Source organism: Dendrobates tinctorius, unplaced genomic scaffold, assembly GCF_039654945.1.
Source record: "Dendrobates tinctorius isolate UK_male_01 unplaced genomic scaffold, ASM3965494v1 ptg000051l, whole genome shotgun sequence".
In the NCBI taxonomy this organism is placed as follows: domain Eukaryota; kingdom Metazoa; phylum Chordata; class Amphibia; order Anura; family Dendrobatidae; genus Dendrobates; species Dendrobates tinctorius.
In genome coordinates, this window is record NW_027361719.1 from 6,098,040 (window position 1) to 6,123,696 (window position 25,657).

Below are 25,657 nucleotides of genomic sequence, written 5' to 3' on the forward strand. Positions count from 1 at the left end.
CGCAGGACAAGAGTCGCGGTTTATCTGCGGATTAGCCTGCGGTTTTGCCCTGCGGTTTCACACCTCATAATGATAAGGTGTGAAACCGCAGCGGAAACTGCACAAAGAATTGACATGCTGCGGATTGTAACCCGCAGCAAAACCGCACTGAAAAATCCGCAGCATATGCACTGCGTTTTTTTTTTTCCATAGGAAATAAAGGTACTGTGCAACGCAGCAGAATCTGCTGCGGACCCGCAGAGCCAAAACCGCTGCGGATCCGCAACGTGTGCACATACCCTTACATAGCCTTAAATGGTACTGTACATCACTTGCAGTTCTGTTGCAGTTCTGCAGGGCCAAATCTGCTGCAGAACTGCACAAAATCTGCACCGTGTGCACATAGCCTGAAAATAGAAACTATACAGGGTCTTTTGCCTGCTTTTGCACAAATTTGTAATTTGCTGTGCATAATGGAAGCGCATACACAAGCAAAACTGGATTAAAAAAATACTGTAATCTCATGAGAAATTCTCCCCACTGTGTACTAGAACCAGAGTAGTGTGGATTTAGATTACGTGCATCATGTACTGTCATCGGTGGCGTAATTTAAGTCCGATGGACCCCAGTGCAAATTTTGAACCTGCCCCACATGTTAATCAGAAGGGCCCACATGTTAGTCAGATGAACCCCAGTGCAAAATGTGGACCTAAACCTTATGTTAGTAAGATGGGCCCTTCTAGTGTTTTAAATCCTATAAGGACATACGTGTTAACCCCCCCCCCCCCTTTATGTAGTAATGGCCCCCATCCTCGACCCTTTCTTGGTATATATATCTCTCATCCTGGGCCCATTCTGGTTTATACAGTATGTACCCCCATCCTGGGCACTTTCCTGGTATATATGTCCCCCCATCCTGGGTCCTTTCCTGGTATATATGTCCCCCCATCTTGGGCCCTTTCCTGGTATATATGTCCCCCCTTCCTGGGCACTTTCCTGGTATATATGTCCCCCCATTCTGGGCCCTTTCTTGGTATATATATGTTCCCCCATCCTGGGCCCTTTCCTGGTAAATATGTCGACTCATCCTGGGCCCTTTCCTGGTATATATGTCCCCCCATCCTGGGTGCTTCCCTGGTGTATATGTCCCCCCATCCTGGGCCCTTTCCTAGTATATATGTCCCCCCATCTTGGGCCCTTTCCTGGTATATATGTCCCCCCATCCTGGGCCCTTTCCTGGTATATATGTCCCCCCATCCTGGGCCCTTTCCTGGTATATATGTCCCCCCATCCTGGGCCCTTTCCTGGTATATATATGTCCCCCCATCCTGGGCCCCTTCCTGGTATATATGTCCCCCCATCCTGGGCACTTTCCTGGTATATATGTCCCCCCATCCTGGGCCCTTTCCTGGTATATATATGTTCCCCCATCCTGGGCACATTCCTGGTATATATGTCCCCCCATCCTGGGCCCTTTCTTGGTATATATATGTTCCCCCATCCTGGGCACTTTCCTGGTATATATGTCCCCCCATCCTGGGCACTTTCCTGGTATATATGTCCCCCCATCCTCGACCCTTTCTTGGTATATATGTCTCTCATCCTGGGCCCACTCTGGTTTATACAGTATGTACCCCCATCCTGGGCCCTTTCCTGGTATATATGTCCCCCCATCCTGGGCACTTTCCTGGTATACATGTCCCCCCATCCTGGGCCCTTTCCTGGTATATATATGTCGACTCATCCTGGGCCCTTTCCTGGTATATATATGTCCCCCCATCCTGGGCCCTTTCCTGGTATATATGTCCCCCCATCCTGGGCCCTTTCCTGGTATATATGTTCCCCCATCCTGGGCGCTTCCCTGGTATATATGTCCCCCCCCATCCTGGGCCCTTTCCTAGTATATATGTCCCCCCATCTTGGGCCCTTTCCTGGTATATATGTCCCCCCATCCTGGGCGCATCCCTGGTATATATGTCCCCCCATCCTCGGCCCTTTCCTAGTATATATGTCCCCCATCTTGGGCCCTTTCCTGGTATATATGTCCCCCCATCCTGGGCGCTTCCCTGGTATATATGTCCCCCCCATCCTGGGCCCTTTCCTAGTATATATGTCCCCCCATCTTGGGCCCTTTCCTGGTATATATGTCCCCCCATCCTGGGCGCTTCCCTGGTATATATGTCCCCCCATCCTCGGCCCTTTCCTAGTGTATATGTCCCCCATCTTGGGCCCTTTCCTGGTATATATGTCCCCCCATCCTGGGCGCTTCCCTGGTATATATGTCCCCCCATCCTGGGCCCTTTCCTAGTATATATGTCCCCCCATCTTGGGCCCTTTCCTGGTATATATGTCCCCCCATCCTGGGCCCTTTCCTGGTATATATGTCCCCCCATCCTGGGCACTTTCCTGGTATATATGTCCTCCCATCCTGGGCCCTTTCCTGGTATATATATGTTCCCCCATCCAGGGCCCTTTCCTGGTAAACATGTCGACTCATCCTGGGCCCTTTCCTAGTATATATGTCCCCCCATCTTGGGCCCTTTCCTGGTATATGTCCCCACATCCTGGGCCCTTTCCTGGTATATATGTCCCCCCATCCTGGGCACTTTCCTGGTATATATGTTCCCCCATCCAGGGCCCTTTCCTGGTATATATGTCGACTCATCCTGGGCCCTTTCCTAGTATATATGTCCCCCCATCTTGGGCCCTTTCCTGGTATATATAAGTCCCCACATCCTGGGCCCTTTCCTGGTATATATGTCCCCCCATCCTGGGCGCTTCCCTGGTATATATGTCCCCCCATCCTGGGCCCTTTCCTGGTAAATATGTCGACTCATCCTGGGCCCTTTCCTGGTATATATTTACCCCCATCCTGGGCGCTTCCCTGGTATATATGTCCCCCCATCCTGGGCCCTTTCCTAGTATATATGTCCCCCATCTTGGGCCCTTTCCTGGTATATATGTCCCACCATCCTGGGCCCTTTCCTAGTAAATGTCCCCCCATCTTGGGCCCTTTCCTGGTATATATGTCCCCACATCCTGGGCCCTTTCCTGGTATATATATGTTCCCCCATCCTGGGCACTTTCCTGGTATATATGTCCCCCCATCCTGGGCCCTTTCTTGGTATATATATGTTCCCCCATCCAGGGCCCTTTCCTGGTATATATGTCGACTCATCCTGGGCCCTTTCCTAGTATATATGTCCCCCCATCTTGGGTCCTTTCCTGGTATATATATGTCCCCCCATCCTGGGCCCTTTCCTGGTATATATGTCCCCCCATCCTGGGCCCTTTCCTAGTATATATGTCCCCCCATCTTGGGCCCTTTCCTGGTATATATGTCCCCCCATCCTGGGCCCTTTTCTGGTATATATGTCCCCCCCATCTTGGGCCCTTTACTGGTATATATGTCCCCCCATCCTGGGCACTTTCCTGGTATATATGTCCCCCCATCGTGGGCACTTTCCTGGTATATATGTCCCCCATCCTGGGCACTTTCCTGGTATATATGTCCCCCCATCCTGGGCCTTTTCCTGGTATATGTCCCCCCATCCTGGGCCCTTTCTTGGTAAATATGTCGACTCATCCTGGGCCCTTTCCTGGTATATATGTCCCCCCATCCTGGGCGCTTCCCTGGTATATATGTCCCCCCATCCTGGGCCCTTTCCTGGTAAATATGTCGACTCATCCTGGGCCCTTTCCTGGTATATATGTCCCCCCATCCTGGGCACTTTCCTGGTATATATGTCCCCCCATCATGGGCACTTTCCTGGTATATATGTCCCCCCATCCTGGGCACTTTCCTGGTATATATGTCCCCCCATCCTGGGCCTTTTCCTGGTATATATGTCCTCCCATCCTGGGCCCTTTCTTGGTAAATATGTTGACTCATCCTGGGCCCTTTCCTGGTATATATGTCCCCCCATCCTGGGCGCTTCCCTGGTATATATGTTCCCCCATCCTGGGCCCTTTCCTAGTATATATGTCCCCCCATCTTGGGCCCTTTCCTGGTACATATGTCCCCCCATCCTGGGCCCTTTCCTAGTATATATGTTCCCCCATCTTGGGCCCTTTCCTGGTATATATATGTCCCCCCATCCTGGGCCCCTTCCTGGTATATATGTCCCCCCATCCTTAGCACTTTCCTGGTATATATGTCCCCCCATCCTGGGCCCTTTCCTAGTATATATGTCCCCCCATCTTGGGCCTTTTCCTGGAATATATGTCCCCCCATCTTTGGCCCTTTACTGGTATATATGTCCCCCCATCGTGGGCACTTTCCTTGTATATATGTCCCCCCATCCTGGGCACTTTCCTGGTATATATGTCCCCCCATCCTGGGCCTTTTCCTGGTATATATATGTCCCCCCATCCTGGGCCCTTTCTTGGTAAATATGTTGACTCATCCTGGGCCCTTTCCTGGTATATATGTCCCCCCATCCTGGGCGCTTCCCTGGTATATATGTCCCCCCATCCTGGGCCCTTTCCTGGTAAATATGTCGACTCATCCTGGGCCCTTTCCTGGTATATATGTCCCCCCATCCTGGGCACTTTCCTGGTATATATGTCCCCCCATCCTGGGCACTTTCCTGGTATATATGTCCCCCCCATCCTGGGCCTTTTCCTGGTATATATATGTCCTCCCATCCTGGGCCCTTTCTTGGTAAATATGTTGACTCATCCTGGGCCCTTTCCTGGTATATATGTCCCCCCATCCTGGGCGCTTCCCTGGTATATATGTTCCCCCATCCTGGGCCCTTTCCTAGTATATATGTCCCCCCATCTTGGGCCCTTTCCTGGTACATATGTCCCCCCATCCTGGGCCCTTTCCTAGTATATATGTCCCCCCATCTTGGGCCCTTTCCTGGTATATATATGTCCCCCCATCCTGGGCCCCTTCCTGGTATATATGTCCCCCCATCCTTAGCACTTTCCTGGTATATATGTCCCCCCCATCCTGGGCCCTTTCCTGGTATATATGTCCCTCATCCTGGGCTCATCCCATCATAGTATAAATGTCCGCCAACCTGGTATATATGTCCTTCATTATAGGCCCCTCCTAGTATATATGTCTCCCATCCTCAGACGCACAGCTAACTGAAATGGCCACTGGTGTTGGCGGGCCCCCTTCCCGCACATCCCCAGTCACTGTCACACCCTTAACGCCCCTGATTGTCATAATGAATGAGTATTGGAAGCAGACTACTGTGCATAGGATCTGCAAAATATCCATAAAAATTATTGGAAAGTGAAATTGTGTAAATGTTTGGGCAAATAAATTACAGCCTTAGTCCAAGCTTACAGCCTCTCCAAGGACAAGGGTCAGCAACAGTTGCAACTTTTTCTAACACCCAAATCATTACAAAACTGGCATTAAAGGGGTTGTCCAACACTGAATACCCCTTATTAATGGCCCCGGGGTGTTTCTTAAAAAAATCTACACTTACCTTCATGACAAATGCAATTTTTACACTCTTAGCATTGGGTCTCCTAACAAAAACGCTGTCATGTGAACACTGCAGCCAGTTAGTGGCCACTGATCGGTTTGCAGCCTTCTCAATTCAGTCCAAATGGAAGAACAGGGGAAAGAGCAGAAAAGACCCACAGATCAGGGAGGGAAGCATAGATTATGGACCCCATTGTGGTCATTAATAAGGGACTGACCAGTAGTGGATAAGCCCTTTTATAGACAATGGCAAGAAACCTAAGCAATAAATCATATTTTAAAGGCAGAGCCCAACTAATAAATTAGACATTTTTTGCACTCATCGGTCAGGAATGTTTTGGTCTATCTCGTAATTTTGACAGAATCACACTCACGCCATTTAGTGTGCAAAGCTAATGAGAAGCTGAAGGTTGTAATCCAGACGTTATACAGAGTCTAAGGAGCTTATCTGGTCCAGGGTCCTGTCAGTCATGCAGTCTTCTATGCACAGTATGTACATATACAGCGGGTGAAATAAGTATTGAACACATCACCAATCTTCTAAATAAATATATTTCTAAAGGTGCTATTGACATGAAATTCTCACCCATTCAACCCATCCAATCCACACAGACAAAGAAATCACACCATAGATATCCAGAAATAAGGTTGTGTGTAATAATGAGAAATGACACAGGGGAAATGTATTTTTGGCTTCTTATCAATTTGGGAGCTCCTGCTCAGCCTAGCTTCGTCGCCATTCTTTGAGACTCATGTGTTATATTTTACAAGCCTCCATCCCTTACCTCCAGCTCCTTGGCTTTGTTTTTCGCATCTTCCAGCTTCTTCTTCTTACTTTCCGGCATCAGGTCGTCCAGCCAGCTCAGCTCCCGATTAGTGAAACAGAAATCCATTACTTTGCGGACGAACACCAGAGCGAGGACCTGTCACAGGCAAACAGTCACCAGCATTACTAGACGCAGGAGCGTGCAGCAGGAATTATATATGATATTTCCCAGGCACCGAGGGTGTGTTGCACGTACATTGCCCAACATGTCATTATCACTATGTTACACAACACCGCCACACTCACACCTAATAATCATCATATCAGATGGGACATGTTTGTTTTAACTTTAGTTCTATGGGAAAACTTTCAGATAATGGTCTTTGTTCAGGTTTCTGTACTTGGATAACAAACAATCGTACCAATTACCGTTCTTGTCCCTGTACAGATGTGTCCCGCGTGAAGACAGGCCATTAAGGCGCCAATTGGTTCTTGTTTATGAGCAGAAACCGTCCCCTGTAAACGGGCAATGTAAGCAGTCCTACTCATAGTGAAAAATGTTTACACCCAGACACAAGCCTGAAGGATGTCAAGTAAGGGCTCGTCCACACGACCGTAAAAATTGGAGGAGTGTCATCTGTTGTATTGACGGATAGCACTCGTCCCAATGTTATTCTATGGGGCAGCGCACATTTGATTTTTTTTCCTCAGACTGAGTTGGTACGAGGAAAAATATCACAACATGCACGAGTTGCATACGATTATCGGATCGCACCCAGGCACTCATGTCTATGGGTCAGTAGTAAAAACAGAATGTACTCGGATGACATCCAAAGGCAATCCAGTTTTCATAAACAGACTGAATGGGGAAGACGAAGACGACTTTTTTTTATTCTCCTCATCAGAGAAAATCGTATCACACGCTGATCAAATTCTGATGAGCATAATCAGACCAATTATCCCAGATGTGACCCTAGCCTTAATGTGATCTGCCAGGACTAATGAAGAGCAAACATGCTCAGATAAGGTGTTATCCGAGCACGCTCATGTGGTGACCGAGTTACTTCGGGGAGGGGGGGCTTGAATAATATGTTTGAGTCCCCGCTCCTGCATGTCTGACAAACAGGCAATCCCTGTATGTGTTGCGGTTGTCGAACAGCCACCAGACATGCAGCTGCAGGGACTCGAACATATTTTTCAAGCAAGCCGAATACTCTCCGTTAGCACCCAAGTAGGCTCGGATGACACCTTATTTGAGCATGTTCACTCATCACTAGTCAGGACCATTAATACCATAATATAAACTAAATGCACATGAATATATGTAGAGACGCTATGGGAACACAGAAGAGACTGACTAACGCTTCTGGGAAAAGAAAAAAAGTACCGTATTTTTCGGATTATAAGACTCACTTTTGTTCCCCCAAATTTTGGGGGAACGAGGGGGGGGGGGGCGTCTTATAATGCGAATCTGTGTTCTGCTGTGCTATAGAGTGGGGGGCAGCTCTGGAATGGTGTCAGGGGGCTTGGGTGGGCTGGCTGCGGGCTGCAGAGACAGTGGGAGGTCCTGTGCTCCCACTCATTAGGCTCATGTAATATTCACTGAACCCGCTGTCCATCAATTCGGTGCTGAAGCCACGCCGAATTGGTAGACAGGGGAGCGGTGCATATTACATGTGCCTGTACTCTTTCCCCCCCCGCCCCGTCACTATAGTCACCTACCAATGATGGCTTCTGCTCCCAGCTCCCCCTGGCTTTCCTGTGTCTGCTGACATCCTCCTCCTGCAGGGCGCGCGGGAGCAGCTGCTGATTCAGGCAGTTCATCGCTTCAGGACCTTCCATGATATGACCAATAGGACCTGCGGTCACGTGACTCCCAGTGTGCACTGCGAGTCACGTGACCGCAGGTCCTATTGGTGACATCATGGAAGCTACTGTAGCTACAATGAGCTGCCTGAATGAGCAGCAGCTGCGCGCGCCTTGCAGGAGGATGTCTGCAGTCACAGGAAAGCCACGGGAGGAGCTGGGAGCAGGAGCCATCATCAGAAGGTGAGTTAACTGTTTATTATTCATGTGCTTGCCAGCAGGGGGAGAATATAGGGATGGGGGCCATGTGTGACAGCAGGGGGGAATAGGGACGGGAGGGACAATGTGTGCCAGCAGGGGGGAATATATGAACGAGGGGTCATGTGTGCCAGCAGGGGGGAATATAGGGACGGGGGGACAATGTGTGCCAGAAGGGGGGAATATATGAACGGGGGGACAATGTGTGCCAGCAGGGGGGAATATAGGGACGGGGGGGACAATGTGTGCCAGCAGGGGGGAATATAGGGACGGGGGGGACAATGTGTGCCAGCAGGGGGGAATATAGGGACGGAGGGGACAATGTGTGCCAGCAGGGGGGAATATAGGGACAGGGGGGGCGTGTGAATGCCAGCAGGGGAGAATATAGGGACGCGGGGCCGTGTGCGTACCAGCAGGGAGGCATATAGAGAGGGGGCCATGTGCATGCCAGCAGGGGGCATATAGAGAGAGGGGGGCCATGTGAGTGCCAGCAGGGGGGCATATAGTGACCGGGAGGGCCATATCCAGGATGGGATGGGGGGGCTATCTGAGACTATCACAGAGCAGGTGCATTTATACGGAGACTTGATTACACACAGGTGGATTATATTTATCATCATTAGTCATTTAGGACAAAATTGGATCATTCAGAGATCCACAATGAACTTCTGGAGTGAGTTTGCTGCACTGAAAGTAAAGGGGCCAAATAAAATTGCACGCCCCACTTTTCAGTTTTTGAATTTCCACAAAATTTTAAAATAACCAATAAATTTCATTAAACTTCACAATTGTGTCCCACTTCTTCACCAAAAATTTACATTTGGTATCTTTATGTTTGAAGCAGGATATATGGGAAAAGGTTGAAAAGTTCCAGGGGGCCGAATACTTTCGCAAGGCACTGTATGTATAGATATGTAAGAGGGACGTCATAGGGGTCTAGAGACTACATCTGGTAAAATAAAATTGCAGCATTTTTCCATATAGGGAGCTATAGCATTGCAATAGGAGAGAATATTTCTATATAGTTCCTTATATGGTCCTACAGAGCCTGTAGACCGGCTCAGACTGGCTCACAAGAGAATCAGTGAATTCCCCGGTAGGCCCCCAGTCTGTTACATATGAGTAGCAGTTGGCACAATGCACTTGATTCACGATATACAGACAATGGCAGCATCTCATCATTTATCAAAAAATGGCCAGAAGATTATTATATAGAAGCAGAGTTACATCTGTGAATGAAGGAAATGTAATATGTGCATGTACCTGGACAGTGGCCCCCAGAGTCATGTTACCGGTGGGCCCTTGGCACCTCAGTTTGACACTGCCTGTAGGTCTATAGTTATTGGCTCCATCCTAATGAACGTTTACCAGTTCTGTGCCAGTGTGCCCGAGCCCTAAAATTTACTACAAACGCACATTTAAGCAGAAAAGTCAGCTGTCTATCCAAAATATCAATGCATATTTTACCATCATAGGAAACACAATTGCAGCTGGAGAAGCCTTAATAACCCAAAGTAGAACCAGACATGTGAGCTGGATGATCGTGAACAGATGGACTTTGCGTAGAGGAACGTGCCGCAGGTAGATAAAGTCTGGCTGGTGTTTGGCCGGCATTGCAAACAGCAGGAGACGGTCGAAGAACTGCAAATAAAGAAAAGAAAAATCATACATGATATCATCCATTCTTCAAAGAAACAGCGATCGGATACTTTAGAATTATGTCTTATTAATATGGTAATTTTATGTCAGTCTCTGTAACAGAAACAGATTTTCCTTGGATTCAGCAGCTGTTTTATTTTAGCAGATCATAGCTTTGATCCCTAAAATTGCTTTTTTTTAACCTAAAAATTAAAGTTTTATTCAAAATGCTTCTATTTTTTTCCATTTAAGTTTTCTACTAATGTATAACATTGGAAAACAATGACTAGATTAATAGCGCCGCACATATCCGTAGGCTCTGTCTGGTATTGCAACTCATCCCATTCACCTGAGCGGAGCTGAGATTCAACACTATACACTTACCTTGGGCCAGACAGTGGATTTTGTGCAGGAATTTTACACTGAATTCTGCATGTAAAATCCATTAATATTATCTGCACTTATTCAGAATTTTTTATATGCCTTTTTTTGCTGTAAAAAAAAAAAAGCATGAAAAAAGGCATCAAAACAATTCCAGGTCAGCTCTTTAACCTGCGGATTTAGGGTCCCCATTGAAATGAACGGGTAAAATCTGTACCAAAAAGGTGTGTTTCGAACACCTGCTAGAAATGCAGTTGTAGAAACTCGAACATATTACTCGAGCACCCAAGCATGGTCCGACATCACTTATTGATTCCTTGTAGCCACACTGACCAGCCCAACTGAATAGAGCTGATACATGTGCAGATCAGTAGAATGGCAACATGCAAATCTGTGGCAGAAATCCGAAAGTCAGCTTCAGATTTGCACTGTGGATTCTGTTGCATATACCTAATATGTCAGATTTTACAGGCACATTATACTCAAAGATGACATAACTTTTCTAATCTCCGTAAAGATTTCAATTAGGGAACCCCATAAATAGTAATTCTTCATATAAAATGTTGGGATCTTTCCAGGAGGGAACAGCAATTCCAGTATTGTATCTTGCAATATAAATTTTGTGGCGCTATCGGTGTAGTATACACTCATGGCCGAAAGTATTTCTCCCAGAAAATTATTGCAATTACACGCTTTGTTATACATTTTTATTTCGTTGTGTGTATTGGAAAAAACACACAAAAAAACACAAGAGTAAAAAGGCAAATTTCACACAAAACCCCAAAAATGGTCTGGACAAATTGGTTGGCACCCTAAGCTTACTGCTCCAGGTCTCTCATATTTTAAGGATGCCTTCTCCTAACAGCAGTTTTAAAATTTCTCCACAGTTGTTAAATGGAGTCATTGCTGGCCACTTTAGAATTCTCCAGCGCTTTGTTTCCATCCATATCTGGGTGCTTCTTGAAGTATGTTTTAGGTCATTGTGCTGCAGGAAGACTCATGACCTAGGACAAAACCCAGCTTTCTGACACTGGGCACTACATTGTGATCCAAAATCCTTTGGTAATCTTCAGATTTCATGATGCCTTGCACACAGTCAAGGCACCCAGTGCCAGAGACAGCAAAAACAATCCCAACAAATCTTTGAGCTTCCATCATATTTGACTGTAGGTACTGTGTTCTTTTATTTGTACCTCTCATTCTGTTTTCATTAAACAGTAGAATGATGTGCTTTACCAAAAAGCTCTATCTTGGCCTCATCTGTCCACAAGACACTTTCCCCGAAGGATTTTGACTTACTCATTTACATTTTGGAAAACTGCAGCCTAGCTTTTTATGTCTGTCAGCAGTGTGGTCCTCTTGGGTCTCAACAAACAGATTTTAATTTCATCTAAATGTTGACGGATAGTTCGTGCTGACACAGATGCACCCTAAGCCTGCAGGACAGTGTGAATTTCTTTGGGACTTGATTGAGGCTGCTTATCTACCATCCAAGACTATCCTGCCTTGCAACCTTTCATAAATTTTTCTCTGCCATCCACGTCCAGGGAGATTAATCACTGTGCCATGAGTTGAAAGCTTATTGATTATGTTGCGCACTGTGGATAAAGGAATATTAAGATCTCTAGAGATGGATTTGTAACCTTGAGTTTATTGAAATTTTTCAACAATTTTGGTTCACAAATTCTCAGATAGTTTTCCTCTCCTCTTTTTGTTCTTCATGCTTAGTTTGGCACACACAGACACACAATGCAAAGATTGAGTCAACTTCTCACCTTTTGATTTAGTTTAGGTGTGATTTTCATATTGCCCACACCTTTTACTTGCCACAGGTGAGTTTAAACGAGCATCATATGCTTGAAATAAAGTTGTTTGCCTACAATTTTGAAAAGGTGCCAACAATTTTGTCTGGACAATTTTTGGGGTTATGTGTGAAATTCATGTCCAATTTGCCCTTTTTTCCCCCCAGTGTTTTTTTGTGTTGTTCCAATACACAAAAAGGAAATCAAAGTGTGTATAACATAACGTGTAATTGCAATAATTCTCCGGGAGAAATACTTCATTTTCTTGAATGCTTTCGGATATTACTGTATAAAATGCTAGCTTTATTCTATAAGTCATAACTATAAATAAGAAAAGCAGTTTTTAGAAAATAATTATTTTAAAATTCTGATAGCCAAACAAAGCTGTGTACAGGCTTATTTTCTGCAGGGTAAAGTTTGTACTGTTATACTTTAGGGTATATATAACTTTTTGATCACACTTTTTCTGTTTTCTTTTTATTTTTTTTTGAAGGGTGGGGGGGAATGAACAAAAACCTTGTGAGACAGTGGGAATGGTGTTTTGAGGGTGAAGTGCAGTGTTAGTTTTCTGCCACAAATACTGCTTTGGATTTATCCCAAAAAGTTTTACTTTGGTCTCAGCTGATCAGAGCTTCAGAGCTTCTTCCACATGATAGCATCCCACAATCAAATATGGTGGTGACAGCATCATGTTATGGGGATGCTTTTCTTCAGCAGGGACAGGAAAGCTGGTCAGAGTTGAGGGGAAGATGAATGGAGGTACATACAGGGCAATCCTGGAGGAAAACCTGATAGAGACTGGGGCCTAGGTTCACCTTCCAGCAGGACAACCACAATGATCATACTGCCAAAGCTACAAGTAATGGCTTAGATCAAAGCATATTCATGTGTGTTAATTGCCCAGTCACAGTCCAGACCTAAATCCCATTGAGAATCAGAGGCAAGACTTGAAAATTGCTGTTCACAGACGCCTCAATCCAACTTCACTGAGCTAGAGCTAGTTTGCAAAGTAAAATGGACAAAAATTTCAGTCTCTCAATGTAGACTGAGGGACTGAATACAAATGCATGTCACAATTTATAGATTTATATTTTCAAATTATTTAGAAACTCATGTATCATTTCCTTTTCTTGCTACTTTGTGCATGCCACATAAAATCCTGATGAAAAACATTTAGGTTTGTGGGTGTAACGTGAAAAAATATATATACACTGAGAATATATACATACATAATATATATATACAGAATATATATATATATATATATATATATATATATATATATATATATATATACACACACACACACTGCTCAAAAAAATAAAGGGAACACTCAAATGACACATCTCAGATCTGAATGAATGAAATATTCTCATTGAATACCTTGTTCTGTACAAAGTTGAATGTGCTGACAGCAAGTTCACAAAAAAATCATCAATGGAAATCAAATTTCTTATAACCAATAGAGGCTTGGATTTGTAGTCCCCCCGGAAATTAAAGTGGAAAAACATACTACAGGCTGATCCAATTTGTAATGTCCTTAAAACAAGTCAAAATGATGCTCAGTAGTGTGTGTGGCCTCCACCTGCCTGTATGACCTCCCTACAACGCATGGGCATGCTGCTGATGAGGTTGCGGATGATCTCCTGTGGAATCTCCTCTCAGACCTGGACTAAAGAATCCGCCAACTCCTGGACAGTCTGTGGTGCAATGTGACGTCGGTAGATGGAGCGAGACATGATGTCCCAGATGTGCTCAATCGAATTCAGGTCTGGGGAACGGGCGGGGCAGTCCATAGCTTCAATGCCTTCATCTTGGAGGAACTGCTGACACACTCCAGCCACATGAGGTCCGGCATTGTCCTGCATTAGGAGGAACCCAGGGCCAACCGCACCAGCATATGGTCTCACAAGTGGTCTGAGGAGCTCATCTCAGTACCTAATGGCAGTCAGGCTCCCTCTGGCGAGCACATGGAGGGCTGTGCGGCCCTCCAAAGAAATGCCATCCACACACCATTACTGACCCACTGCCAAACCGGTTATGCTGAAGGATATTGCAGGCAGCAGATTGCTCTTCACGGCGTCTCCAGACTGTCACATGTGCTCAGTGTGAACCTGCTTTCATCTGTGAAGAGCACAGGGCGCCAGTGGCGACTTTGCCAATCCTGGTGTTCTGTGGCAAATGCCAAGTGTCCTGCACGGTGTTGGGCTGTGAGCGCAACCCCCATCTGTGGACGTCGGACCCTCATAAAACCCTCATGGAGTCGGTTTCTAACCATTTGTGCAGACACATGCACATTTGTGGCCTGCTGGAGGTCATTTTGCAGGGCTCTGGCACTACTCCTCCTGTTCCTCCTTGCACAAAGGTGGAGGTAGGGGTCCTGCTGCTGGGTTGTTGCCCTCCTACAGCCCCCTCCATGTCGCCTGGTGCACTGGCCTGTCTCCTGGTAGCGCCTCCAGCCTCTGTACACTACGCTGACTGACACAGCAAACCTTCTTGTCACAGCTCGCATTAATGTGCCATCCTGGATGAGCTGCACTATCTGAGCAACTTCTGTGGGTTGTAGAGTCCATCTCATGCTACCATGAGTGTGAAAGCACAACCAACATTCAAAAGTGACCAAAACATCAGCCAGAAAGCATTGGTACTGAGATGTGGTCTGTGGTCCCCACCTGCAGAACCACTCCTTTACTGAGGGTGTCTTGATAATTGCCAATAATTTCCATCTATTGCCTATTCCATTTGCACAACAGCATGTGAAATTGATTGTCAATCAGTGTTGCTTCTTAAGTGGACAGTCTGATTTCACAGAAGATTGATTTACTTGGCGTTATATTCTGTTGTTTAAGTGTTCCCTTTATTTTTGAGCAGTGAATATACTACTGTGTAAAATTTTAGGGTCACTTAAACATTTTCTTATTTTTGAGAGAAAAGCACATTTTTTCCAATGAAGCTAACATTAAATGATTCAGAAATACACACTCTATACATTGTTAATGTGGTAAATTACTATTCTAGCTGCAAACGTCTGGCTTGTAATGCAATATCTTCATAGGTGTATAGAGGCCCATTTCCAACAACCATCACTCCAGTGTTCTTATGGTACTTTGTGTTTGCCAACTGTGTAAGAAGGCTAATGGATGGTTAGAATACCCTTGAAAACCCTTGTGCAAGTATGTTAGCACAGCAGAAAACAGTTTGGCTGATTAGTGAAGCTATAAACCTGACCTTCCTTTGAGCTAGTTGAGAATCTGGAGCATTACATTTGTTGGTTCCATTAAACTCTCAAAATGGCCAGAAAAAAAGAACTTTCATGTGAAACTTGACGACAGTCTATTCTTGTTCTTAGAAATGAATGCTATTCCATGTGAGAGATTGCAAGAAACTGAAGATTTCCTACAACGGTGTGTACTACTCCCTTCCGAGGAGAGCACAAACAGGCTCTACCCAGAGTAGAAAGAGAAGTGGGAAGCCCCGCTGCACAACTGAGCAACAAGACAAGTACATTAGAGTCTGTAGTTTGAGAAATCGAAGCCTCACAGGTCCTCAACTGGCAGCTTCATTAAATAGTACATGCAAAACGCCAGTGTCAACGTCTACAGTGAAGAGGCGACTCTGGGATACTGGCCTTCAAGGCAGAGTGGCAAAGAAAATGTCATATCTGAAACTGGCTAATAAAAGAAAAAGATTAATATGGGCAAAAGAACACAGACATTGGACAGTGGAAGATTGGAAAAAAGTATTATGGACAGACGAATCCAAGTTTGAGGTCTTTGGATCACACAGAAGAACATTTGTGAGACGAAGAACAACTGAAAAGATGCTGGAAGAGTGCCTGACGCCATCTGTCAAGCATGGTGGAGGTAATGTGATGGTCTGGGGTTGCTTTGGTGCTGGTAAAGTGGGAGATTTGTACAAGGTAAAAGGGATTTTGAATAAGGAAGGCTATCACTCCATTTTGCAACGCCATGCCACACCCTGTGGACAGCGCTTAATTGGAGCCAATTTCATCCTACAACAGGACAATAACCAAAGCACACCTCCAAATTATGCAAGAACTGACGAAGCTGCTTTTGGCGAAACGTACGTCGAGGCTGCTGAGTGGGACTCCAATAGGGGCACCTACCTTCAACTGCTAAACCATGACTTCAGGTATACCTTTTCCCCTTTTCTAAAAGGTTTTTTTTGCATTATAGCATAGGTTACCACTTATTAAATGAGAGTAGGCTAATTGTTTCACATAAAATTTTTGTGGTAACCATATTACCATTTAACCTGATTATCCATCTGATATGCTGTATTTTTCTGGCATCATAAAAAAAATAGGAGTCTGGGGGATTTGATCTGGTTGTTTTATTATATGGAATTGTGTATTAGCAAACCAGTCATATTGCTCTGTCTTTCTATTGAACCCCAGTAGGTTCATGCTCCTATTTTGTAGTCCCAGTTGTTTCTGTTATGTTGTCTCATACTATGTATCAGCCCTCACAATTATTGTAATGATCTATTATTAAATATATTGTAAGTATTTTTTTTTATAAATTTTGTACTATTAACATCCTTTTATGGTGACCTTATTTCTATGTAGTTAATTTACTCTTTAGATTAAGTGTTCACATCTTGGTTGCTCTATTTAGGGAAGGAGCAGGCAGCTGGTATTCTACCTGTAATGGAGTGGCCAGCACAGTCACCAGATCTCAACCCCACTGAGCTGTTGTGGGAGCAGCTTGACCGTATGGTACGCAAAAAGTGCCCATCAAGCCAAACCAACTTGTGGGAGGGGCTTCTGGAAGCATGGGGCGATATTTCTCCGGATTACCTCAGCAAATTAACTGCTAGAATGCCAAAGGTCTGCAATGCTGGAATTGCTGCAAAGGGAGCATTCTTTGACGAAAGCAAAGTTTGAAGGAGAAAATTATTATTTCAAATAAAAATCTTTTTTTCCAACCTTGTCAATGTCTGGACTAGATTTTAAATTCATTTGGCAACTCATTTGATTAATAAAAGTATGAGTTTTCATGGAAAACCCAAAATTGTCTGGGTGACCCCAAAATTTGGAGCGGCAATCTATACACACACATATATACACATACACATATTATACATACATATATATATATATATATATATACACACACACACACACACACACATATATATAATTTTATTTCAATAGCACTGACATATTCCGCAGCACTTTACATTTCAGAGGGGACTTGTACAGACGATAGACATTACAGCATAACAATAATCACTTAGATCATAACAGATGCCAAGAAGAATGAGGGCCCTGCTCGCAAGCTTACAGTCTATGAGGAAAGAGGTAGACACGAAAGGTAGGTGGTAACAGTTGCCCTGATTGTATGGACCAGCCATAATGTTAAGTGTGTAACAGTACAGACACAGAGGGCTAATAGATGCATAAAGCGTCAGTATATATATATATATATATATATATATATATATATATATATATACACACATACACACACACACACACACACACACACAGTGTATATACAGTATTCATACCCCATGAACTTTTCTATATATATATATATATATATATATGTTACATTGTGCTGGCCAGAGCTTCGAGTTTGGTCCCGGTAGCTATGGAGGTAATGAGCAGCTGTGCAGGTAGCTAGAGTGTAATGTATCTTACTGGAGACTTCCCAAGTGCAATTACTCAGACACTAGGGACCATTTACCTGCAGGAGGGAATAATGGCCTGCCAATCTTCCTGAGCCATGACAAATATAATCTGTCTTTCCCCCAATAAAGACAAAATGTGCTGCCTCTTGATCTCCTGTGAGCTGATGCTCTGTGTAGCGCACTAATGTATGTGTGCTGGCATGCAAGCTGGCAGGATACAGCAGGATGAAGAACAATAAAGAGAATTTGGCAGAAATTCCAGCAGGGTTAATTATTAAAGATGATACCTCTATAAAGAGATTCAAAATGTACCCTCAGATGGCCTCTGTTTTTTCATGAAGCTCAAATATCTGCATTAGTCTGGGTCTTACATATTTATTAGGTGGTTATTAAGGTTCCCCAAGCAATGAGCCTGCACAGAAATACATAGTCCCTCAAACTATGTACCACGTAGCCAGAAGCGTTCAATGTGCCACCAAAACATAGAATGTTAGAGTTGGAAGAGACTTCCAGGGTTATCGGGTCCAACCCCCTGCTCAATGCAGGACTCACTAAATCATGTCAAACAGATGTCAGTCCATCCTCTGCTTGAAGAATTCCATTGAAGGAGAACTCACCAGCTCTCGTGGCAGCCTGTTCCGCTCATTGACCACCCTGTCAATAAGCTTTTCCTAATATCTAATCTGTATCTTCTCCCTTTCACTTTCATTCCATTGCTTCCCGTGTTTCCATGTGCAAATGAGAATTAGGATGATCCCTCTACATTTTGACAGCCCTTCAGATATTTGTAGATGGTTATTTAGTCTTTTAGCCTGCTTGTTTGCAAGCTAAACATTCCCAGATCCTTTAACCGTTTCTCATAGGACACAGTTTGCAGTCCGCTCACGATCCTGGTCGCTCTTCTCTGAAATTGCTCCAGTATTTCAATCTCTTTTTTAAAATGTGGTGCTCAGAACTGGACACAGTATTCCAGATGAGGCCAAAGAGGAGTAGAGAGGGATAATTACTTAATGTGATCTAGACTCTATGCTTCTCTTAATACACCCTAGAACTGTATTTATCTTTTTTGCTGCTGCATCACACTGTTGACTCATGTGCAGTATGTGATCGATTAGTATATGCAAGTCTTTTTCACACATGGTGTTGCTTAATTCTACTCCTCCCATTCTGTAGATGTAATTTTGTTTTTTTTATTATACTACATTACATTTCTGGGAGAAAACAACATCCAATCTGATTTTTGTCATACATAAAGTAGAAACCATTGGTTATGACTCTATATAATCCGTCATGTGAACATAAAGAAGCGCAGCTCTACTTGAAAGTGTCCTTTCATGTCTACACCCATGCTATTTGTTCTTTCTTGCCTATTTATATAGTATGAGTATATATCATATCTGATAGGAGCCATATAGAGTATATTGTTATAAAGCACCAGGAAAGTAAAACTTCACTGGAAAATCCTGGAAGCTTTTCTAATCAACTTTGGCAACACAATGTAGACTGCTCTTTTTAGATTTATAAAGTCCCTGGCTGCTTGACCTAAAAAGGTTACTTTCTAATATAAAAACCTAATGCAGGTTACATAAGAATATGGATGTTCTTCCATCAAATCTGTGCAGAGAAACGTCTGCTCAGAACAATCTTAATAATGCTGGTAATAATCAGGGAATAGTTACCTGAATGCCTCTTAACGACGAGACCCCCATATACAGGAATACTCCATACAGTACTGGCATTGGTATAAACTGGAAAACAAGAGACAAATTATGGAAAATGTAATATTTTTCTGTGGTTTAAAAATATTACAAAATATACTGATTATGTATTTTTTTTGAGCCAAGTTCAGACCAGAGTATTTTCAGCCAATGTAGCTAAAAAAGAATGGCTGCAAACAATAATTTAAATGCACAAGACCATTTACAGTTTCCTATGTTAAAGAACTGCAAAGTATCCACGAAAATTGGCTGTTATACATGTCATGGTTGTAGACAGGGTTCCTTCCATGTCCTCTCAAGGTTAATTTTGTGTGGCCTCCTTTTGGTTTGGGGAGGGTTATATTTACCCACCTTCGCCTGGGCATCCTTGTCAGTGATACATCTTTCTTGGCTGTGTGTTTGACCCCCTGGTGTGCTTGCATACTGTTTAGTCTGATTTCTTTCTTGTGTATGACCCAGTCAGTGTTCTCATTTTGTGTATTGCCTTGTGACTCTGTGATTGTTGTCTGCTTCTGGCTCTGACCTTCAGCTTGGTACTCTATCTTCCCACCTGTCTGCCCCGTTTGTACTGCACCGCTATCTCCGGCTTACGGACCTTTTTGCTACATCCTGACCTGACCTGCTACGTCTCACCTTTTGGCACCTTATCGACCTCCCGGCTCGACTTCGGCACGCTCAGACTACTCTCCGGCTTCGCCGGTCACTGCAGCTACTCGGAGTCTGGCTCCGTCTCCGGCCACTCCCCCAGTGGTTACATGTCTCAGGTCCTGCGCGCCGGCAGGTAAGCTCACTGCAGCGCTCCTCACACACTCTCTGTCCTTCTGTAACACGTGCACAGACTCCTGCTGTGGGTCTGCGGCAGGGTTCCTGATAATACAGATCCGTATAGGATCGGATCCTTTTCGCACACGGGTAGACTTAAGTGGGCGAATCTCATCTGACACAATGAAGAAACGAGAGCATGCTGGGATTTTTTTCAAATGCAGATTCAGTCCATGTAATAAAAAAATCAAATTTGCGCTGTCTCATTGAATAACATTGGCCTGAGTGCTGCCCGCATGCTGTTGATTTTTCACTGGCAGGACTGAAAATACATAGTTACGTAGGTTGAACAAAGACTTAGGTCCATCAAGTTCAAGCTTTCGGATGACCTAACAGGGATTTTCCTAATGGGACTATACATAACTATCACTACTTATATCATATTTCCCAGCACCAACTTACAAGAGTCTGTTCACATAATGCAATACTGGTGCAACAATAAGACCAGGAACGCAGAACAGAAGGATGAAAAAGCAATTTATGGCCTTTTACCTATTAGTAATTTTTACCAAATGTTTAGTTTGAGATAAAGAGAGGTCATCATTTTGATGATTCTAGGCAGTACTATTAGTATATGGTAACCCTGTAATATCCAGTACCACACAAGAACCGTGCACACCTCTCTGTCTATGTAGGTCAGTGATAGTGATACGAAGGGAGTGGCCCGAAATATCTTATAATAATTGTTTGGGTTACAATTTTATTTCCTTGAGACCTGATACAGCTTATAACATAAAATTAGAATTCATCTTTAGCCCAGCAACATGGAAAGAGCATGAAATCTTTATTGAATATAGTGTAAAAATACGTTACAACAGAGTGACATCATAAAATGAGGTATGGAGCCCACGCGCTTCAAATGATTATCCAGCTCTTAATCATGGCATGGAGTTACTCTGCTATAATATGTTTTTACTCAATATTCAATAAAGAAGATTTTATGCTCTATCCATGTGACTGGAGTAAAGACTCATCTTGGATTTTCATTGGAATGCTGGTCCGTGCCTTGGATTAAGCCTATCCATTCCTGCTGGCATATTTGATGGCCCACAAAATTCCTCTATGATGGAGGAGTAGTAGGGGGGACAAAAAAAATGACGATATCAGAGATTTTTTTGAACACATGCATTCCTAGACTTAGGATTTTTGTTTACTGTATTTTGTATTTTTTAATTTCTCTGTTGATTTTTAACTCTTCAGGAAATAAGACTTCATGATTTTAAACCACGTCTCTCTGAACTGTGGATCTAAAGCTGGATCAACTTCTTCCATTCCGTGCATCTAACTAATGCCATGCGGTGGCGTGGATTCTGCGCAGATTGAGCTACACTGAGGAGCGAGTTGGTTTTTCCTATTCATATCAAGAAGGGAACAAGGTCCCTAGGGCTTTCTTCCGGTGCAGCAGTTTTTACATTCCTATGCTGAGCAGAGAACTTTATCCTATTCCATTCACTTGTGTGATACGCTGAAGCCCCTTGATTCTGAGGATTGGTGGATGGATCTAGTAACTCAGACCTCTACTGGCTAGACAGTGAGGTACTAAGGTCTATTTCATAGGAATCTAATTAGCCATCTCTACGTATTTAGCATATGAGGGAGAACACAGAGGGAACCTATGCAAGCACTGGAATAATACAAAATGCATGAAGACATTGACGTACTCAATCATTTACCTTCAGCACAGTAGTCATAAACACAGAGCAACCCATAAGCACGAAGATCATCAAGCCGGTCACTCTATTCTCCCTGATACCAAGAAACTTGGGCTGTTCTCCTGGAGCCGAACATTCAGATTCCAATTTAAGACTATTAACGTGGGTAATGGAGAGGACAGTTGCAGCCACAAACCATGGTAATCCCATGATCGAGCAGATTCCCAGCATCAGCCCCACCATCAGCAGATCCAAGTGGTAGCCACATCCTTTCTGAATTAAAACATTATGTACGCTCTTTAGTAATGTAAGGCAAAATATAGTACAACCACATGACTTCATATATCACATCATTTACATAGTATATCGACCCTACCTTACACAGTATATCATACTTACTTATCATATTACACTAATGTTGCTTTGTAATACATAACACTGGTATCCTTGGCGTTAAAGAGTATTGGGTCTGAAAAGTAGCTCAATCACACCAACAATTTTTTCCCACCAATTAAAAAAATGCCTAAAGAGGATGTCCACTATTTAAAAAGACATCCTTAAAAGGGTCATCCAATAAACAATAGATATTAACTATTCAAGTCATAGGTGATAAATCTATGGTCGCTGAGAAGCTGACCACTGGGACCCCCATTATTCAAGAGAACGGGGGTTTCAAAGTCCCCTATGTGAATGAAACGTTGCTGAGCATGTGTGACCACTTCTCCATAGACAGTTAAATGGAATCTGTCAGCAGGTTTTCTTCTATGGAATCTGAGAACAGCAGTAAGGGTTAAAACACTGAATTCAGCGATGTGTTTTCTCCTAAATTGCGCTGCTCTCAGATTAGGGAGCAAATACCTGCTGACAGATTCCCTTTAATGGTTGCACATGCTCAGTAATGCTCCCTTCAAGTAGTGGTTTACCTCCCCCCTCCTTTTCTCTGGATCAGATGGTGTTTGAGCAGCTGTGCACCCCACAATCTTACATTTGTCCTGTGGATAGGTGATAAGTGTTGTTTATGGGACAACCTTTTTAAAAGGCCCAGGTCGGTGCACGAAAGAAGCTTCTCCTTCACACATCTAAGGGTGAATAGGGGAGAATTGGCCATTCCATGGAATCCAATGGTACAAGCCATACATATAGAGCCAGACAGAAAAAATCTATATCCCTCTGTATAAATACAAAAATAGGAATAAACTTGGAGGTTATGCGTGATCAGTACTTGTGCTTGAGCCAAGTAAAATCAAACCATGTAGATGTATCCTGGGAGAGTAGGTCAGCGTTCGTTACATAGGACCTGCCGCTTGTCATAAATAAGCCATTTATTTATTTATTTTTACTGATGTTATCTTGAATCTGCTTTTTTTTTTTGTTCCTGAGATATGGCCTCTTCTTTACTATATAAAAATCTAGTCTTATTGTCCAACTGGGTGTGGTCAAGACATCCAAAGAACAGTGAAAGCCCACTAACCTAAAAAGTCTAGATTTACATCTAAGGAACGGAGATACACAGGGATAGAAGAAAAACATTACAAGATTCTGGAAAACAGCAGCAATTGCACCAAGTATATAAAAAAAGGACATATTTATGACAAGTGACCGGTTCTTTTTAAACACAAAGAATAAATCTCCCATAAAATACCAGCTTTACCTAAAAAGCACCATGATCCAATTCGTACAACACTATGCATTACCTTAAGTTTATGCTCCTTTCTGTTGATAATCACAGCAGTAATCTGTTGGTCCATGAATATTAAAATGGTGCACAAGAGGGCAGGGATTACTGTAGGGAACACTGTCCACCAGGGGTTTGTTCCAATAGGGTTGACAAACCAACCTCTGTCATCTCTAGTTGGCTAGAAAAGATAAAAAAAATGATATATACACTGGTTTGTTACATACTACTACTCAATGCACAAAATGTAAAAATGGATATCGATGGGATCTCAAGGAAACTAAACTAATTTGTACAGCTATTTGTAACAAAACTAATTCTCCGATATCTACTAGGCTTGTATTTCTCTTTTTTTTCAAGAAATAGCGCCACTCTTGTCCATGGTGTGTGACAGGTATTGCAGTTCAGACACAATCAAAGTCATGAGTCTGAACTTTAATACCAGACAGCGCATGGACGTAGGAACAATGATGGAACGCAAAATATCTACAGTCTTTAACATATCCCAATGGTATTATGTGAAACACATACTCTTACCATACCTCTACCCCATTGAATCCTATCTTTACCTAACAGATGGCCCAGCCTAACATTACCTCCTAATGTGTCGGAAAGAAAATGGATCAGACTTTCTTCCCTAAACAGATGTGGCTGAAACGTTAAACGCCTCAGAGTTAGAATGATGGAGGAAAATTATAAAAAAAATTATTTTATTTCCTTACACAATTACCTTAAATACATTTGGAACTTGAAGCTTTGGTGAGGGCACCCCAATTAAATAATCCAAAATCACCATGGTCAAGATTGTGAGGAACACTGCAAAGTCACTGACCATCGATCGCACCTGAGTATGAAAATGTACAGTATTTTTTATTATAACAATTTTAGAAATAAAATATTTTTCTGTCCAGATATGGACTTGCTACGGCACAAGAGAACACACCATAGCGATAAGTTGTCTGTGGGTACATATATTATAAATATGCTAAATGAAAGCTCTGCAAAGGAGAAGAAGAAGGAAGAGGAAAAGGAAGGGGAAGGAGAAGAAGAAGGAGAAGAAGAAGGAGAAGAACGAGGAGAAGAAGGAGGAGGTGAAGAAGGAGAAGATGAAGGAGAAGAACGAGGAGAAGAAGGAGAAGGAGGAGAAGAAGGAGAAGAAGGAAAAGAAGGAAAAGAAGGAAAAGAAGGAAAAGAAGGAAAAGAAGGAAAAGAAGGAAAAGAAGGAAAAGAAGGAAAAGAAGGAAAAGAAGGAAAAGAAGGAAAAGAAGGAAAAGAAGGAAAAGGAAAAGAAGGAAAAGAAGGAGAAGAAGGAAATGAAGGAAAAGGAAAAGAAGGAAAAGAAGGAAAAGGAAGAAAAGGACTAAACGGAGGAAAAAGAGGAAGAAGAGGAAGAGGAAGAAGAAGAAGAAAAATAAATTTGTGCAGTTATTCAGGACAGGTCCATTACAGATGGATTGTAGACTAGGGCTGAGTATAGCTAAAATATGGAGTTGTAGACAAATAGCTTAGTTACTCACCGATAACTGTGTTTCTCGGAACCCATGACAGCACCACGGAGAGAGGGGGTCCGCTCATCAAGGACAGGAACCTACAGATAAAAAGGTGGCACCTCTCCTCCGCTCCCAGTTGGTTACAGAGCATCAGAGGGTCTCCCGGTTAGTTAACAGCAAAAGTATATACATAACATTATAATATTGCATATTATGGAGAAGCCCCATGTCTAACAAAAAACACTTTACACACATTAATTCGTGCTCACCGCACACGTGAAAGGGGGGGGGATAAGCGGGTGCTGTCATGGGTTCCGAGGAACACCGTTATCGGTGAGTAACTAAACTATTCTCTCTCACCCATGACAGCACCACGGACAGAATTTCAGAGATTGGTAGCTTAGGGAGGGACCACCGCCTGAAGGACCCTTCTCCCGAAGGTCAGGTCAGACGTAGAGGCTAGATCTAAGCGATAGTGCCTAAAAAAGGTAGAAGGTGTTGACCAGGTGGCCGCCTTACAGATCTGCTCTATTGATACCTCTGATCTTTCTGCCCATGAGGTCGCCATT

At 43.5% G+C, this 25,657-nt stretch overlaps 1 protein-coding gene across 1 annotated transcript in view; it reads right to left on the reverse strand.

Moving 5' to 3' along the window:
- Positions 1 to 25,657, reverse strand: part of SLC4A8 (solute carrier family 4 member 8) — a 304,800-nt gene that overhangs the window by 16,233 nt on the left and 262,910 nt on the right. Inside the window, exons 17-22 of the mRNA XM_073576723.1 lie at positions 24,329 to 24,442; positions 23,618 to 23,779; positions 21,945 to 22,196; positions 19,411 to 19,479; positions 9,723 to 9,896; positions 6,211 to 6,348 (exon numbers count right to left, since the gene is read on the reverse strand). Of these exons, the coding sequence (XP_073432824.1) occupies positions 6,211 to 6,348; positions 9,723 to 9,896; positions 19,411 to 19,479; positions 21,945 to 22,196; positions 23,618 to 23,779; positions 24,329 to 24,442 (909 nt within the window). The remainder of the gene's footprint in view (positions 1 to 6,210; positions 6,349 to 9,722; positions 9,897 to 19,410; positions 19,480 to 21,944; positions 22,197 to 23,617; positions 23,780 to 24,328; positions 24,443 to 25,657) is intronic.